An 18,902-nucleotide genomic window follows, 5' to 3' on the forward strand; every position below is an offset into this window, starting at 1 on the left:
CATCCTCCACCCACACCCACTACTGGTTCTGACGCGCCCCCAGGGCCGTGGGGTACTCGGCAGCCGGGCCTCTTACGGATGCCGGTATAGGGAATATCACGGTGGCTGGCCCGGTCCGTGACCCAGGGCGGTCAGTAAAAAGGGGTAGATAGATATTTATAGGGGAATTTTGGGAAAGTTTGTGACGCCACCTGTGGATTGCGGCTAAAGGGTGCTGCCGCTGCGGAGCAGTCCTCTGGAGCTGGTGTTACGGCAGCAGGGATGGTGTGGCTCTCCACAGGTAGAGCTAGCTCCAGGGCAGTGTAGGTAGTGTCAGTTGTGCTGGGCGTTGTAGTGCCGGGGGGGAGAGATGGCGCAGACGAAAGAAGGGACGGAGGCAGTGCGGTGCAGTCATCCGAGTTTTTACTCACAGTTCTTGTGACAGTTCCACTGGTGCACTGTACAGGTGTCAGCCTCCCACGTCGCGCTGCGTTCACCAGGCAGGGGTTCAGCACTTCCTCAGGCAGATTAGGAGTACCTGACAGAACCTCGCTTTCTTGTGTTCCTAGCTAGACCGTCTTCACGCTGGGTCTTTCTCCATCCTGCCCTGCACTTCCCACTCTCAATCCCGCCTGGGTGCTCTTGAAGTCCCTCTTGTCTCGTCGGAGTTCCCAGACCTGCTTGACCCTCACGGGGATTAGAATGAGGCTTCGGCAACTGGCTATATAAGTCAGAAGCCTCCGGTTTTCCCAGCCGGGACGTAGAGTAGCACGGCTGGACCAGGGGCCGGTCCCCTTCTTGCGGCCTACGATCCCTCTGTCTTCTGACAGATGCGGGGCGTACGGGTGCCTTCCTGCACTCGCCGTACCCCCTAAGATCCCTTCTTTAGAACGGAGCCTACTCCTCTGCTCCCCACCTGGGCCTCTAGGACTGGGCCCTACTTGTGTAGCAGAGCTCCTAAAGAGACTCTGCTCCCTGACTGACTTCACTCACTCGCTCCTCTACTCGACTGAACTCCCTAAAATGGCTTCCCATTTTATACCTCACACTATAGTGCTCCCCTAAACTGCTTCCTCCACCCACACCCACTACTGGTTCCCCCTATCTTTGGGTTCCCCCCACTCCAGCCAGGGTCAGGGCTCAGCAGGAATACACATTGCATCTTGCCCTTCCAGCTGGCCTGGAGCAGTGTAGTGTGGGATGCAGGTGTTGGGGTTCCGGGCAGTACTCCCTCCTTACCTGAGAGAAGGAGATACCACACCTCTGGGTGAGGTGCAGTACCTCTGTGGTGAATGAACCCCCAGGCGTGCCACAGTTCCCCCTACCTTTGGTTCCCCCCGCTCCAGCCAGGGACAGGGCTCAGCAGGGACATAGTGCATCTTGCCCTTCCAGCCGGCCTGGAGTAGTGTAGTGTTGAATGTGGGTGTTGGGGTTCCGGGCAGCACTCCCTCCTTACCTGAGAGAAGGAGACACCACACCTCTGGTGAGGTGCAGTATCTCTGTGGCGACTGAACCCTCAGGGGCGCCACACATAGACAGAGCAGCAGCTTCTCTTCTGCTCTGCTCTGTTGACGAGGCGTTACTGTCAAAGTCATGCTGACTGACAGCGGGGAGCCGCCGGTTGTCAATCACGACCTCTCAACAGCGAAGCCTGGAAGAGGAAGAGCTGCTCTGTTGATGTGAAGCAGCTGAGTTGCCAGCAGTGACTGCTCTGAGATGACATCTGGTAGAACAGGCAATTAGTTAGCAACTACCTGCCTATTAGTTCTTAAGCCCATAGTTAAAAAATAAAACTGTCTCGAACAACGTCTTTAAAGCACCACTCCAGCATTTTGTTTTGTTTTTTCAGCACTGGATTGGAACTTTAAATGTAAGCACCCAGCTGCCCCCGGTCACATACTCATCCTCCGGCGTCTTCACCGTTTTTCGGTGCCGCTCCGGTCCTGCAGCGCCATCTTGTGACAGTAGCTTCTAACTGGCTGGAAGTCAGAAGCTACATCACCATCTCTCAATACAAGTCTATGAGAGCCAAAACGAGGCCAGAACGAGGCTCTCATAGACTTGTATTGAAAAGTGCCCTCTGCACCACTCCATGAAACACTGGAGATGCTGGCAGGTCAATTTTCGCTGGAGACCAACCGGAGCGGCAGTGAAAACAGATGAAAACACTGTAAGGTGAGTATGAGACAGTGGCAGGGGATTTACATTTAAAGCACCACTCCAGCGGTTCAATAAAAAAAATGCTGGAATGGTGCTTTAAGTAACAGCGTCATTTTGTGTGTAGTGAAGCTTGTAACATTTTTTTCTGCATCAGCATCAGAAGCATTTTACCTCTTAAGTAACTCCAACCGTTAAAGTGTAACCATTGTCTTAATTTTTATTTTATAAATCAATAGTACACATGAAAACGATAAACTTTGTAATATATCTTATCAGAGAAATCTGCTTTGTTCTCCTCCAGCACTTATTTTTCATTTTCCAAATTCTTAATTCCCATGTAAAAATAGTATTAAGTGAAGACAGATTGTTACATTATTGAGTTAGGAGATGACAGTTGGTGCTGATAAGATTCTATGTAGACCAGGGGGGGGGGGGCTCTGCCTTTAGCCCCTCCTCTTCCCCTCTACATAGAATCTTATATATTTTTGATCAATGACTTGTAATACCTGCTTGGAAGAACTGTCAAATTCATCCAGAATTTCAGAGCAAATGCCTTTTGCTTTTTTGACGACCTGCAAAAAAATGAATATGATCAGTTTGGGAATAAAGAAAGTCAATATGTTGCCCAGTTTACCCACTTATCATCAATATGAGGAAATTCACTTTGCATAGCAGAATACACTGGACACGTGAGCAGTGACCAGAGTAGGACATTTTTTGGCTGCTACATGGAGCTAAGAGGTTTTTTTCAGTCTATATCTATTATACAGTTGAAACCAGAAGGTTACATACACTATATAAATAGACACCTATGCATGTTTTTCTCAATATCTGACATGATATCAGAATAAACCTTTCCCTTTTTAGGTCACATACAGTAGTATTACCATAATATTTAATATTTGCCAAATGCCAGAATAATGAGAGAGAGAGAATGTTTTAAGGCATTTTTATTACTTACTGCAAAGTCAAAAGTTTCCATACATTTCATTAGTATTTGGTACCATTGCCCTTAAACTGAATGACTTGGGTCAAACGTTTGGGATATCCTTCCACAAGCGTCTCACAATAGTTGGTCAGAATTTGGGCCTATTCCTCCTGACAAAACAGGTGTAACTGATCCAGGTTTGTAGGTCGCCTTGCTGGCACCTGCCTTTTCAGCTTTGCCTATAAATTTTCAATAAGATTGAGATCAGGGCTTTGTGATGGCCACTCCAAAACATTGACTTTTGTTATCCTTAAACCACTTTGTTACCATTTTGGCAGTATGCTTCGGGTCATTGTGTGATGCTCGCAGCCCTGCCCTGGGAAGATGGGGGTACTCGGAGCTGGGTCAGATGTTGAGGGGATGCAGTCGTGGCCTAGACCCGTTCCGTACCCAGGGCCGTCACATTAAAAAGGATGTAAGGGCTTTCAGGGTTGAGTGGTTATTATCGACTACGCCACCTGTGGTGTCTGGTGATGCACCACCAGCGCTGCTAGCAGTCCTCTGAGGCTGGATGTAGCGGCAGCAGGCGATGTTATAACTCCCCACAGACGGAGCAGGGCCTCAGGGCAGATGTGACAGGAGGATGGGGAGAGTAGTCCTGGGTCACTCAGGTGCTGTGTGGTGCAGTGCAGAAATGAAGGAACCAGAGGCCATAGGGATAGTCTTCCAGGTCTTTTACTCACAGTTCTTTTAAGCAGCGGCAAGGCTTCTCCCTGCTCCTCACGGATCACTGCAGCCACCAGGGATGAGGGCTCAGCGCACCCAAGGTATTCAGGTACCTCGATCAGGACCCTCCGAGTGTTCCTAACAGTCCCCTTTGAACCTCTCCTGTCTGAGTGCGTGCAAAGGCTGGGTCTTCCTCTGGACTATGCACAGATATAGGGTAAGGCGGCAATTCCATTCCGCCCGTCACCCGACGGGATCCACTGTAGCCTACCGGACTTCTCTGACAGAGACGTGAAGTGGCAAAGTCAGATATCGGGGGCCGGTACCCCTCTTGCAGCAGGAGTCCCTCTGGCAGGGCCAGAATGGAGAGTACAGGTGGCGTACGCCGCTCCGTCCGTGCTCCCTGGGATCCTTTTGCCTGTGGAGCTGTTACTATAGCTACCGACCTTCTTAAGCAAGGGAACTTGACCGGGGTAGAAACACTGTTAACTCATACCCGCTCCTCGTGTAAAGGTCAGAGCACGAGGACCGTGCATCTTCAGCATACTGCAGGCTCCTACACAAGGCCACTGTCAGCTGCAAAGACCACAATCAAAGAACTCCGACTCAAGAACAAGAGCCAAGAACCAGAACGGAATCAAGAACCAAGAACCTTGTGCTTAAGATGGCTGTCTAATATATATGAAATTATGTGTGTAAACTAAAACTGTGTTCTACCTTTCACCCACTACATGGTTCCCCTAAGTTTTGGTTCCCCTCACTTGTGATCCTGCTGAGGCAGCGCTATGGTGCATACTTGCCTCCCATAGGTCAGGAGTGTGTAGTGCTGAATGTAGATTCCGGGTCCTGACCAGTGCACCTTCCTTACCTGGGTGAGGAGACACTACACCTGCTGACAGGCTGCAGTATGCCCCTTGTGGCAACCGAACCCTCAGGGGCGCCACAATTGTCTATTTTGAAGACCCATTTCTGCCCTATCTTTAACTTCCTGGCTGATGTCTTGAGATGTTGCTTCAGTATTGCCACACAATCTTCTTTTCTCATGATGCCATCTATTTTGTGAAGTGCACCAGTCCCTTCTGCAGCAAAACAACCCCACAACATGATGCTGCCACCCCCATGTTTCACTGTTGGGTTGATGTTCTTAGGATTCCAAGTTTCTCCCTTTTTCCTCCAAACATAACGATGGTTATTATGCCCAAAAAGTTAAATTTTAGTTTCATCAGACTACAGGACATGTCTCCAAAAATGAAGGTCTTTGTTCCTGTGTGCATTTGCAAACATTAATCTGGATTTTTATGTTTCTTTTGGAGTAATGGTTTCTTCCTTTCAGCCATGTTGATACAGTACTCGTTTCGCTGTGGTTATTGACACCAGCTTCAGCCATCATCTTCACAAGGTCTTTTGCTTTTGTTCTTGGGTTGATGTGCACATGTCGGACCAAAGCATATTCATCTCTGGGACACAGAACCCGTCTCCTTCTTGAGCAGTATGATGGCTGGACATTCCCATCTTGTTTCTACTTGCGTATAATTGTTTGTACAGATGAACGAGGCACCTTCAGGTATCGTGAAATTGTACCCAAGGATGAGCCAGACTTGTGCAAATCCACAATTCTCTTTCTGATATCTTGACTGATTTCTTTAGACTTTCCCATGATGCTACACAAAGAAGCAGTGTGTTTCAGATGTGCATTAAAATACATCCACAGGTGTATTTCTTATTAACTCAGATGTTGCCAAAAATCAGAAGCTTCCAAACACATGACCTCATCATATGGGCAGTCCAGAATTGTTTAAAGCCATAGTAATTTTAGTGCATGTAAACTTTTGACTTTGCAGTAAGTAATAAAAATGCCTTAAAACATTCTTTCTCTCTCATTATTCTGGCATTTGGAAAATATTAAAAATTATGGTAATCCTAAATGACCTAAAACGGGAAAGGTTTATTCTGATTTCATGTCAGATATTGAGAAAAACATGAATATATGTCTTCTTATATAGTGTATGTCAACTTCTTGTTTCAACTGTATATAAAAGTCAAATGTATCACATTACTATGCTTTCTTAGGTGGTTGCACACAACATGGTGGAGGCCATTATACTTTTGGGTTCCGTTGAATTTTAGACATCCCCCTCTATGGTTATCAATACTTGGGAAACTGAAGAACATCCATATGTCCACAAGAATTGCATGTAAAACTCTAAGGACTGCACTTCTTACGAGCTACTCCTCAATAGGTCTATAGAAGAGCAGACAGCATCCACCCACCATAGCCGTTCCATTAGATAAAATGGACATACCTTGTAGAACAGCGGATTATACAGATCATCTATAGATTTGCCTTCTTCCTCTGATGTTAGATTAAATCCAAACAGATTTGGATTCTTCATCACGTCCTTATACACGTGTTTGATGTTGTTGAAGAGATAAAAATTATCTTCATCTGATGGAATAAAAGGTCTCAGCTTCAGGCCGAACTGCCCAATGTATTCACGTACAATCCTGTAAGAGGGAACAGAGGCATCATTAATGGGTTGTGTAGGGAAAACAAGTTATCACCTATCAATGGCGGTCCAATCTCTGGGACCCGCACTGATCGTGGAGTTTTTATCCCCGACGGAACATTTTTATCTCAGTTACAAAATAGAGAAGGTTGGACGCCCGAACGCTCCACTCCATTCATTTTCTTTGGGTCTCTTAGAAAAAGCCAAGTTTTCGACAGCCCCATAGGAAATGAATGAATCATATGCACTGCCGCTATATTCTAACAGGGGTCAAAGTATCCCGTTCTGCCGATCAGTGCGGGTCATGGCTTTCAGATCACCACCAATCAACAAGTTCTCACCTACCCTGATGATAACTTGTTTTCAGTGAAAAAACCCTTTAACATTGACTCCCAGATTGTTTGGGATTATGTGCTCTACAAATTTCATCATCTGACCATAGAATTAATTTTCTATTGCCCAATTTAAAAAAAAACATATATTTTCATATATTTTAAGAATTGATCTGATGGGGTCCTCTGTTCAGGATGCCTATCTATTGGCTAATTGGTTCCAAAAGTATTTTTTGCACTGGAGGACCTGTCCTGTTTTGCATCACACCGAGAAACCATTGACTTGAATAGACTTTGTGTAATGCTAATTAAAAATGAGTACACACCCTTAAAAGTCTTAGAAGCAAAGCAAAAAATTAGACTACAAAATTCTAAAGAACAAGGATTTAACAACAGGTAAGTCTAATATTCATTACATAGGTGTCCAGCAGACAGGTGACTAGAATAGGGTGTAACCTAACAAAGAAATCCCCTTCCTAATTTATGCTGTCAGCAATGGCACCGCATGGAAGAGAAATGTCCTGAGAAAGAAAATAATTTCTGTACACAAGAAAAGGTTATTGTTACAAGAAGATCATCAAAGCTTTACAAAAGGAAAAGTTATATAAAACTGTAACAAAGATGGAACTGTAACCATCTCACAGAGACGTCCAGGCCGACCATGGAAATTAACACCTAAACAGGAGCGTCTTCTGATGAAAAGGGTTGAAAAAAATCGACATGCAAGTTCACTGCAGTTAGCTAAAGAAATACCTTTAAAAACATTTATTAAACTTTGCACAAAATAAATCATGAATGTCAGAGCTTACGTTACATGACCTAGACACATTTCATTTATTTTCCTAGGGCAAAAAGTTGAGATACCAAAGACATTTTCAGACCTCCACAGTAGGTCATATATGGTATATGCAGCAGTATGAGCTATAGGACCCACATAATAACTGATCTGCACTATTGATACCTGTGAGACTCTGGCAGACGCATGGGTCCCAAATCTGCATACCAGCCCTCTGGATCTCTGTGTGTCCTTACACGACCTCCAACGCGGCTGTCAGCTTCCAGCACAGTCACCTACCATATGAACATATGAAGAATAAAGTGTGGAACATGTGACATTGACTTTGCCTTTCAATCATATGATGTATGTGAATTATTTATTTAAGTATGTGAATAATGCATGAAGTTGAGAACCATGATTTGAGTACTTCTCATATGATGGTGGTTTGCAGTCCCAGGACTCTGATCTGTGGGACCCTGTTAGGCAGTGCAACTTTCGGAGAGCACAAAAGCACCTAATACCGATGTAGTTTTTATGCCTCTGTTTTTTCCGAAAGTCAACATCTTTTTTTCGGCATTTTGAAAAAATGATTCGACTTGTTCAAAAAGTCGCAAAAAAAATTTAATGACAAGGGAGGAAGCCCTTTTTTTAACTTTGTGCCAAATTTATGAATTGTATGAGCTGTTGTGATGAATTTGGCTCAATAAACATTAGAGAATACAAGACAAAAAAGAAAAGTGACTTTACAAAAACCCCACAAATTATAAATTGGGTCATAATCTTTTATGAAGTCGTCATTTAAAAAAAACTACAATTTTATAACTTGACACGTTTCAGCATATAAACATCTTGTCGTAGAACATCACATCTAAGGGGTAACGATTCTCCTTGTGGAGAGGGACATACCATCTCTGCCATGCCAGTGTAAGGAGACTTATTCACTGTGCATACTCCTTTGGGAAATTAAATGCAAATTGCCTCTTCAGGGAGGAAGAGGACTTGAACTCTATAGCGCCACCTGTTGGAAGCAGCAATCCTCTAAGTCACAATCGGCCCTTTACCGAGTCGTGCAATATGACAGGATAAAAGCCAAATCAAAATATTAATTTTCAGACACAGTGTTTCAGGGTAGTGCCCCTCACCAGTGCAAAGTATGAGATCTGATTTGGCTGTATGAGAGGCTCTGAACATCAAAGAGACGTGCAGCAGAGACAAGAACATGTAATAAACCAAAAAATGTTATGCAAAAATCTTGATCCAAGAAGCGCTTTTCTCTGGCCTTTTCCCGTTTAGATCTACTAACCCATTTCATTCCGAAGAATCAACAACTCGCCGAGTTACCATAATGTGCGTCAACAAAACGTTTTGCTGCAGCAGATGTGTTGGGTGACTTTTGGTTCCACTATTTTGGTCTTGTGTATGGAGGAGTTGAAAAAGACAACCATCATTTGAAGGAATATTCTTCTGTCCACTATCTTGTGTACTTACAGCAGCTTCTTGAATAATCATGTTGAATATACAACCCCTGGCAAAAATTATGGAATCACCGTGCTCGGAGGATGTTCATTCAGTTCTTTAATGTTGTTGAAAAAAAACAGATCACAGACGTGGCACAAAACTAAAGTAATTTCAAATGGCAACTTTAGGGCTTTAAAAAACACTAAAAGAAATCAAGATAAAAAATGTGGTACTCAGTAAGAGTAATTTTTTTCAGACCAAACAGAGGGAAAAATTATGGAATCACTCAATTCTGAGGAAAAAATTATGGAATCATGAAAAACAAACACACAAAAGAACACTCCAGTACATCACTAGTAATTTGTTGCACCACATCTGGCTTTAATAACAGCTTGCAGTCTCTGAGGCATGAACATAATGAGTGACAAACAGTACTCTTCATAAATCTGGCTCCAATTTTCCCTGATTGCTGTTGCCAGATCAGCTTTGCAGGTTGGAGCCTTGTCATGAACCATTTGCTTCAATTTCCACCAAAGATTTTCAATTGGATTGAGATCCGGACTATTTGCAGGCCATGACATTGACCTTATGTGTCTTCTTTCAAGGAATGTTTTCACAGTTTTTGCTCTATGGCAGGATGCATTATCATCTTGAAAAATTATGTCATCATCCCCAAACATCCTTTCAATTGATGGGATAAGAAAACTGTCCAAAATATCAATGTAAACTTGGGCATTTATTGAAGATGTAATGACCGCCATCTCCCCAGTGCCTTTACCTGACATGCAGCCCCATATCATCAATGACTGTGGAAATTTGCATGTTCTCTTCATGCAGTCATCTTTATAAATCTCATTGGAACGGCACCAAACAAAAATCCCAGCATCATCACCTTGCCCAATTCAGATTCGCGATTCATCACTGAATATGACTTTCATCCAGTCATCCACAGTCCACGATTGCTTTTCCATAGCCCATTGTAACCTTGTTTTTTTCTGTTTAGGTGTTAATGATGGCTTATGTTTAGCTTTTCTGTATGTAAATCTCATTTCCTTTAGGCGGTTTCTTACAGTTCGGTCACAGACATTGACTCCAGTTTCCTCCCATTCGTTCCTCATTTGTTTTGTTGTGCATTTCCTGTTTTGGAGACATATTGCTTTAAGTTTCCGGTCTTGACACTTTGATGTCTTCCTTGGTCTACCAGTATGTTTGCATTTAACAACCTTCCCATGTTATTTGTATTTGGTCCAGATTTTAGACACAGCTGACTGTGAACAACCAACATCTTTTGCAACATTGCGTGATGATTTACCTTCTTTTAAGAGTTTGATATTTTCAGTTGACATTTGAGTTTCAATTGACATCTCTCATGTTGGAGCCATGATTCATGTCAGTCCACTTGGTGCAACAGCTCTCCAAGGTGTGATTACATCTTTTTAGATGCAGACTAATGAGCAGATCTAATTTGATGCAGGTGTTAGTTTTGGAAATGAAAATTTACAGGGTGATTCCATAATTTTTTCCTCAGAGTTGAGTGATTCCATAATTTTTTCCCTGTGCTTCGTCTGAAAAAAATTACCCTTACTGAATACCGCATTTTTTATCTTGATTTCTTTTAGTGTTTCTTAAAGCCCTAAAGTTGCCATTTGAAATGATTTTAGTTTTGTGCCATGTCTGTGATCTGCTTTTTTTCAACAACATTAAACAACTGAATGAACATCCTCCGAGCCCGGTGATTCCATAATTTTTTCCATAGGTTGTATAAGTTATTCATTAGCCAACTTACCCTGTGCCCGGCATCTTGTAAGACTTTGGCTGCAGAGAGTCCGGCGACTCCAGCGCCAACAATCACAATGTGTTTGCGATTAAGGTGTGTGGTAGAGGATAGACCTTTTTTGGCAATATCCAGTAATTCTTCATATTCAGGGCCTTTAAAGCATTCTTCCAAAGTGCTCGCATCAGTCTTTACCGTCCCAGCCAATAACCAGAATACCAAGGGAAGAAATACTGAGGATAACAGAGATGGAGACACATGTCATTTATTATATATAAGACAAGACTACTAATTTCTGCACCCAACAGAAGAAGAAGCCTCATGAAGAAACCCCCTTTCCATATGCCCTAATACGCTATCATGGTTCCTGATGATCAGCCTACTGGGGAATTCATTACGACTGGCGTTTTATACTCCAGTCTTATCCCCTTCACTCCAGGGCCATTTTTTTTTTGCGCTCTCGTTTTTTGGTCCCCTTCTTCCCAGAGCCATAACTTTTTTTATTTTTCTGTAAATATGGCCGTTTGAGGGCTTGTTTTTTGCAGGACGAGTCGTACTTTTGAACGACACCATTGGTTTTACCATATTGTGTACTAGAATATTTTTTTTCTCATTACCCTGTTTACCGATCGGATTAATTCTTTTTTATACGTATTTTGATAGATCGGACGATTCTGAACTCGGCAATACCAAATATATGTATTTTTTTTATTGATTTATTTTGAATGGGGCAAAAGGAAGGTGATTTGAACTTTTATATTTTTTACATTTTTTAAATATTTTTAAAAACATTTTATTTTTACCTTTCACTTGCTTCAGTAGTCTCCTTAGGAGACTAGAAGCTGCGATCTTCTGATAATTTGTGTAACATATAGTAGGGCTTCAGCCTTGCTATGTGATGCAGAAATGCTCATCTGCTATGAGCGCCGGCCACAGGGCGTCCCGTCATATTGGGGGCTACCTGGTTGATCCTGCCAGTAGCATATGCTTGTCTCAAACATTAAAGGGGTGGTCAGACACTAATATTGATTTTCATCCTAAATGTCTATTTATTGTAATAATCCAAGAGCTTTTCTAATGTGCTTTAATTATGAAGTTCCTATCATTCCCTCTCTAATGTGTTTTAGGGGGCAGGGGCTTCGGTCACTCACACAGCCACTGCCCCCATGCTGAAACAAAGCATCATCAGTAACATACATTTCATGGGATGGGCTAGTCCCTGCTCTACTGAGCATGCATTGGTTTTCAATTCTGATGTGTGCTCAGTAAAAGCTCCCTACTTACTGTGCTATCGCAGTGCTACTCAGTGCACAGTGACAGTGCACTCACTCACCAACTCTGATGATAAGTAATCAGCCGGCAAGAGAGCGCAGTATTAGAGCACATTTAAGGTAAAAACATGAAGAGCAAAGGCCAGCCCCATCCCTGAAACAGACATAGCTTTCACTGGCGGGGCTGGTTCACGTTCTCCGTCCTTGATACATTATTTCCTTACAATGCGTACTGACAGTGCCCTCTGTTGTCGGCTTGTCCCTTCATATTAGTGCCAGTGAGGGAACGCACTGTCATTGTGCACAGAGATGAATATTGCATAAAAAGAAGGGAGTTAGTACAGAACATATGTCAGACTTGACAACCAATGCATTCTCAGTCCAGCAGGGACTAACCCTGTCCCTGAAATGGACGTCATTGATGACACTTCGTTTCAGGGTGGGGACAGAGGATTTTTAGGATGAAAATCAATATTAAGACATGCAGGTGTAAGTATGCAGTGAAACTGCTAATGGCTTATTCATATTTGTATCTCCATTTATAATTAATAATCAGTTAATAATTCCTGGCTCTATTACGATTTTTATTTTCTAAATGACATAAACACACTAGTATTCCAAATAGAAAAACTTTGGAAAACACTCTACGTATCATACACCTCCATGTCTTCCTGTGATCTATCGTGCCAATAAGATACTGATTTGGTAATGATACATATATTTAGTGTAAGTAGCCAGGAATAGCAGGAATACAGGGAGGGACTTCTGATGTTTTGCGTAATTTGATGATGGCTTGTTACAATATGACACTTGACAATTATATTAAGTAATTCAAAATATGTACCTGACCTCTGGCAATATTTACATTCCACTTACTTTTTTTTTAATATTTGTTTATTAGGTCTTTAAACAATAGAGATACAAAGAAGGCATCAGATATATTTAGTAACATATGAACAGATAACATCATTCAAAAGACCAAACTGTTTTCTTTTAAGCCAATTCTTCATGCCCTACCCAAATTCATAAGCAAGTCCCCCCAGCCTCTGTTATCACATTGAAAGAGAATCTGTCTGCAGGTTTTTACTATGTAATCTGAGAGCTGCATGATGTAAGGACAGAAACCCTGATTCCAGCGATGTGTCACTTACTGTGCTGCTTGGTGCAGTTTTAAAAAAATCACTGTTTTCTCTCCTGTAGATGTAGCATTGGTCAGAAAGCTGAGTTGGGCATAACCCCGCCCACACCACTGATTGGCAGTTTCCTGTATCAAGCTGACAATCAGTGGCGGGGGCGGGTTTACACAGATTATGTTAGAACAGCGCCTGCACCCCTGCAGGTGTCCCCTTGCTCCCTCCTGCAGGGACACCAGCGTGTTCACTTACCTGTCTGCGCTCCTCCCAGGGCACTCAGGTCTCCTGGGAGAATGCTAAGTGCGCCCCCCTGCTTCCCCTAATGTGAGGTGCCTTAGCAATTTCGTTAGTGTCAGTGAGTTTTCTGCTACCTAGTTGTAAGGTCCCTGTACCTGTGCGCTCTGCATCTAATCCTGTTCGTTCCATTTACCTGACCCTGCCTGCCCTGTCTGCACCAGTTCCAGTCCGTCCTGCTGGACTTATACCCAAACCCGTCCTACCTGTGCCCAGTCCTGTTCCTGATCCGTCGAACCAGCACCTGTGTACCTGCACCTGTGATCCCGTACCTGTAATACTGATTGTATTGAAACTACAACACATAGTACAGTAAGTGACACATTGCTGGAATCAGCATCTCCGCCCCTACATTGTGCTTCTCTCGGATTAAATACCAAAAACCTGCTGATAGATAACCTTTAAAAATCATCATTGATTTATTGATTTTAAGTTAATCTTATAAGCCAGAGACAAAATCAAACTGTTGTATTAAAACCATGATAGGTGGAATGGCTTCATGTGAGTTGTCTATTAATACCAGAACATCACCAGCAAACGCTAGTGTTCTGATGAAAGTTCAACCTTTAAAGATGCCTTTAAGAATTGTTAAAGTGTTAAATGATGTAATAAGGGGTTTGAGGGCAATATTAAATATGGATGGTGATAGAGGACAACCTTGACGAGTACCTCGAAATATCTGAAAAGGTTGTGAGTTGGAGGCACTAATCCAAAAAGATATTTCAGTCACATCTTACTAAGCCATGATCTTAGTAAGAAGTTTAAAATCAGTTTTATTAAAGAGATAGGGTGGTACGAGCCAGGCAAATCTGGGTCCCTACCTGGTCCTAATAACAGGGACAAAAATACACCATGAAATCTGTCAGATAAGGAGCCAGAAGAGAAGATATTGGTGAATAAGGAATGAAGGGGAAGTGATAATTGTGGACGTAACATCCCATAAAATTCCCCAGAAAACCCATCAGGCCCCCGTGACTTTCCCAGCTTCAAAATCCAGATAACATTTTCAACTTCCTTTTTGGAAAAAAAAAAAAGGAGGAAAAAAGAGAAAAAAAAAATTATATACATTTTATGAATTTTTTTTTTATATAAATTTTATATCTCTTAATATGAAACCAAATATAGAACCAATATACAGATTATGGAAACAGAAAGGAAGTGTGTGTTCTTATATACTTATATTTTCTGTATGTTTAATGTCAGTTCATTTTAATTCATATGAACCCAATTACGTCATTATTGTTGAAGTCCGAACCCTCGGCAATATAGATTACGTTATATATGGGAATTTAAATGGGTAAGGTATTCGTGAAAATGGAGACACGAGAGCTGCATAAATCCATTATAACACCATGTAGTGGTCTTGCAGTAAGACATAAATAAAAATGAAGAAAGAAAATAAAATAAGTAAATATATATATATATATATATATATATATATATATGTGTTTTATTTTATTTTTTTATGTATTTATTTTATTATTTTATTTTTTTGTACAGTCTTATCCCATTTTTGTATGCACTATATATTGAACACATGGATTTTAGTAATTTAACCTTTCCTTGTAGTGGAAAAATATAAAATAGGATCAGGGTTAGGGTGCCAAAGTGTGAATATGGTTCCAACAAAAGGACAGAGCAAGGATTAAATAGGCACATGATTAAACCTTTCGCTCCCCTGCCCTCTCCCCCTCCACACTGTCCCCATCCCCTATTCATTCCTCCCACTTCCTGGTGGTGGAGTATATAAAGTTGAATAAGTATATTTTTATTATGCACCTGATGAAGGCTGTAAACAGCCGAAACGCGTTGCGTAAACTAGTGTTTTAATAATCTTTCATTTTTAAATGAATGCTCATTGAAGCAATCAAAAAAGACACCGTCCTTGATTCAATCGTATCAACAGAAGACAGTGCTGATTCTCCATTTCTGATTCTTCCACTGTGGGAGACTCCTGGAAGCGGTTTCCCCTGTCTCTCCAGGAATAGCTGCAGTCTATCACTTTTGAATGCAAACCAAAATGAGTGTTGTGCCTCAGGCAGCACAACAATATCAGGTGAGCAAGTTTTCGCCTTTTACAACTTGACATAAACTCACTACGCTTAGATAGTGACGCGCCCCCCGGGCCGTGTGTGTGTGAATACCCGGAGCCCGGTCTCTGTGTAATGTCAGGAGTTGTAGTCTCCGTGGCGGCAACCCGGTCCCGTGGCTCAGGGTGGTCAAACCAGTGGCGGATCTGTTTACTTGGTTTTTAATGTTGAAATGTCCGACTACGCCACCCGTGGATTGCGGTCACTGAGAACCGCAGCTGCGGGGCAGACCGCTGAGGCTGATGTTGTGTGCGCAGCAGAGGATAGTATAACTCCCCACGGGAGGAGTATAGCCTCAGGGCAGTGAGTGCAGATGATGGGGGTGATGGTGCGCGGGAGCAACAGTAATGACTCAGAGTCCAGTGATGCAGTCCAGGGTCTTTACTCATAGTTTTACACTCCAAGCCACTTCTGCAGGTAATGGCTGCCCACGTCGTACTGTGCTCACCAGGTGAGGGGCTCGGCCAACTCCTCGGTACCTTTGGAATGCTTTTCAGGACCCCCTTCGTGTGTCTTTTCTCTGGCCCGTCGTACCCCACAATTGACCACGTTTCTGTCCAGCTGCCTCGGGCCTTGGTGGGCAAACGTATGTTCCGTTTCCCTGGGTCCTATATGGTGCCTTCCTAACGGGTGTAGTGAGGGGCCGTAACACGTGCAATGCCACGGCCTCCGGTTACTAGCTGAGGGTAGTTGCTCTCCTCCACTAGATGAGGGATCCGGTTCCCTTTCTTGGCCTGACCCCCCTACTCTGGTAGTGGCGGGCGTACGGTGGCGACTGGCCGGTCCGCACCCCTGGGGTCCCTTCACTCCACTCCTGGAGCCTCCTCCGTTCTTCTCCTCTCTGACTGAACTCAGCAGCTCTTCTCTTCTCTAGGCTCAAGCCTAGAGACTTGGCTTCCCTGCGGAGCAGAGCCCGTACAGAGCCCCTGCTCCCAGTCTTCTTTTCTCTCTTTTTCCTCTTCTCCAAGATGGTGCCCACCTTATATACTCCCCTTTCCAGTGCACCCTGGATCTACTCTCCCCACCTACACACTACCGGGTTCCCCCTTTCTAGGTGTTCCCTCCCCCCACTCCAGCCAGGGACAGGGGCAGTTGTGCTCACTCTTGGGAGCATTGTCGCCCTGCCCCCCGGAAATGTGGTGTAGTGCATGTGGGTGTTATGGTCCTGAGCCACACTCCATCCTTACCTGGAAGTGAGATATCACACCTCTGGGTGAGATGAAATACCTCTGTAGCGACCGAACCCTTGGGGCACTACAATAGCACCACATCTTTTTTTTCTCTTTTAGGATACCCATACAATAGTTTTTGGAAATAGTAGAATTTAAAGGGTTTGTCCGGGACTATTATATATATATATTTTTTACAATGTCGCCTAAGAACTAATGGGCCGGTAGTGCTAACAGAGGTAACTACCTTCCAGCTCTACCCAACGCTGGCACAGATTGGTTACCAATCGCTCCTGCTAGCGATTTATGGTGCTCCATGTCAACAGAACAGCTGTTTCTCTCTGCTCTATTGATGGGGCATGACTGTTGATGTCATGCTGATTTACCGCCGGCTCCCTGCAAATAGGCAGCGGGGAGCCGGCTGTTTATCAGGATGATGTCGACAGTCACACCAAGTCGACAGAGCAGAGCAGAAAAGAAGCCACTGTTCTGTTGGCGTGAATTCAGCGGAAGCCGCAGAATTGCCGGTAGGAGCGGTCTGTGACCCCTATGCCCCGGCAGACATCAGAGCCAGGCACAACAGGCAGTTGATTAGCAACCACCTGCCTGTTAGTTCTTAGGCTCATAGTAAAAAAAATAGGATTGGATAAATCCTTTAGCTGATCATTAGATAATTTAGGAGAATAGATTTGATGAAGAAAATGAATTCTCTCCATGACTTTTGTAACTTTATATAGATTAGAGTAGAATGAACGAGAAACTTCACAAATCGGCATCTCTGGAACTGTATGGCTGATTTCCAAAAATAGAAAAGCAGAATAAAATAAGAGCAAAAACCGGTCACTTTTGACCTGGTGAGAGGTCATCTTTAGGAGAAGAACAAAACGTAAGGAAATTCTGGAGAACCTTGATCATGTCTGTGACACTGAGAGAAACGTTGATTCTGTACAGTAATTTATGGAAGGAGGAAGGATAGACGACTTAGAGTAAGGACAAAAGTAGCTGGGACAAAAAAATCAGTAAGCTTGGGAATTGTTTTATGTTTTTCTGATTCCTTTCTTTTTGCTATCTCATCAGAGAGTGAAATTATTTATTCTTCTGTATATATTTAATTTCTAAGTATTTTTTAAATTATTTATAAAGCATTTAAATAATAAGCTTTATAAATTAGACACCCTTGTTTTTTATTCAAAGACAACCATTTAACCTAGTTGGCATACTATCAGTACGTATGACGCGCCCCTGGGCCTGTGTCGCGCAGCGTTGCGCACGCGGGAGCTTACCCGGAGCCGGATCTGTTGAGGGTTGTAGTCTCGTGGCGGTGATCTGGTCCGTGCCCAGGGAGTCAGACTAAGTGGCGCTGTATTAGCGGTAGATGTTGGACGACTACGCCACCCGTTGAGTACAGCTGAGGAGCTGCTGCTGCAGGGCAGACCGCTGAGGCCGGTGGTAGGATTGTGCAGCGTGATAGTATAACCCCCAACGGGAGGGGTATGGCCTCAGGGCAGCCGACGTGGATGATGGGGGTAGCAGGAACCACTCGGAGACGGTACGGTGTAGTTCAGGGTCTTTACTGGTGACAAAGATAGACCCTCCCGGAGTACTGGCTAGCGATTGGGGCCTGGTCAGTCCTTGAGCAGATGGGATCTCCCCTGGCCAGGCGGAGTTGTAGGCCTCCCAAACTAACGATACTCTTCTGGCTACCTTGCTAGAGGCGGATATAAGTAGCCCACATCCCTGAGTGTACCGTGTGGTGCTCACCCGTATGGCCGGTGACTCGGGGCCTTCTAGTAGCTTCCGCTCCACGACGGCGGTGCTGGTCCCATGCGTGTGACCGTGCCTTCGGGTTTCTTGGCCAGAGGACCTGAAATCCCCTGCCTGACGGATTCTGCTGCTGGGTAGGAGTTAGTCCCCACAGCCTCGGACTCCGGGTCCGGTAAGAAATCTTCTCAGTCAGGGCGAGCTCTGCAGCTGCCAGCCCCTGACTCCTTGTAACACTGCTCCCACAGAGCTCCTGATGTTCTTTCCTATATCTGCTTCTCTTCTCTGTCTCTACTTCTTCTCTACTCCTGGCATGGCCCAGGAGCTGGGCCCAGCCGGAGCCACAGCCCCCTGTCAGCCCTCCTGGCTCAACTCTCCCTCTGAACTCCCTAACCCTGCCTCAGCCCCAGGTTTATATAGGGGAAGTTCTTCCCCTCCCAGGACTGGGCAGGAGGTGTGGCATGCATAGGATCCCTGACCAAGAGACCTCCCACCTGCTCTCAGACATAACATTGCTTGTTACTGTGGAAACCAGACCCCTG

The 18,902-nt window shown here is 43.9% G+C and overlaps 1 protein-coding gene across 1 annotated transcript in view; it reads right to left on the reverse strand.

The window, feature by feature from the left end:
- IL4I1 (interleukin 4 induced 1) overlaps positions 1 to 18,902 on the reverse strand; it is a 51,303-nt gene that overhangs the window by 20,044 nt on the left and 12,357 nt on the right. Inside the window, exons 2-5 of the mRNA XM_073655245.1 lie at positions 10,655 to 10,875; positions 7,594 to 7,703; positions 6,097 to 6,298; positions 2,646 to 2,711 (exon numbers count right to left, since the gene is read on the reverse strand). Of these exons, the coding sequence (XP_073511346.1) occupies positions 2,646 to 2,711; positions 6,097 to 6,298; positions 7,594 to 7,703; positions 10,655 to 10,875 (599 nt within the window). The remainder of the gene's footprint in view (positions 1 to 2,645; positions 2,712 to 6,096; positions 6,299 to 7,593; positions 7,704 to 10,654; positions 10,876 to 18,902) is intronic.

This window comes from Phyllobates terribilis, unplaced genomic scaffold (assembly GCF_046119375.1).
Source record: "Phyllobates terribilis strain yellow unplaced genomic scaffold, ASM4611937v1 Scaffold_12__6_contigs__length_324123572, whole genome shotgun sequence".
Taxonomy (NCBI): Eukaryota; Metazoa; Chordata; class Amphibia; order Anura; family Dendrobatidae; genus Phyllobates; species Phyllobates terribilis.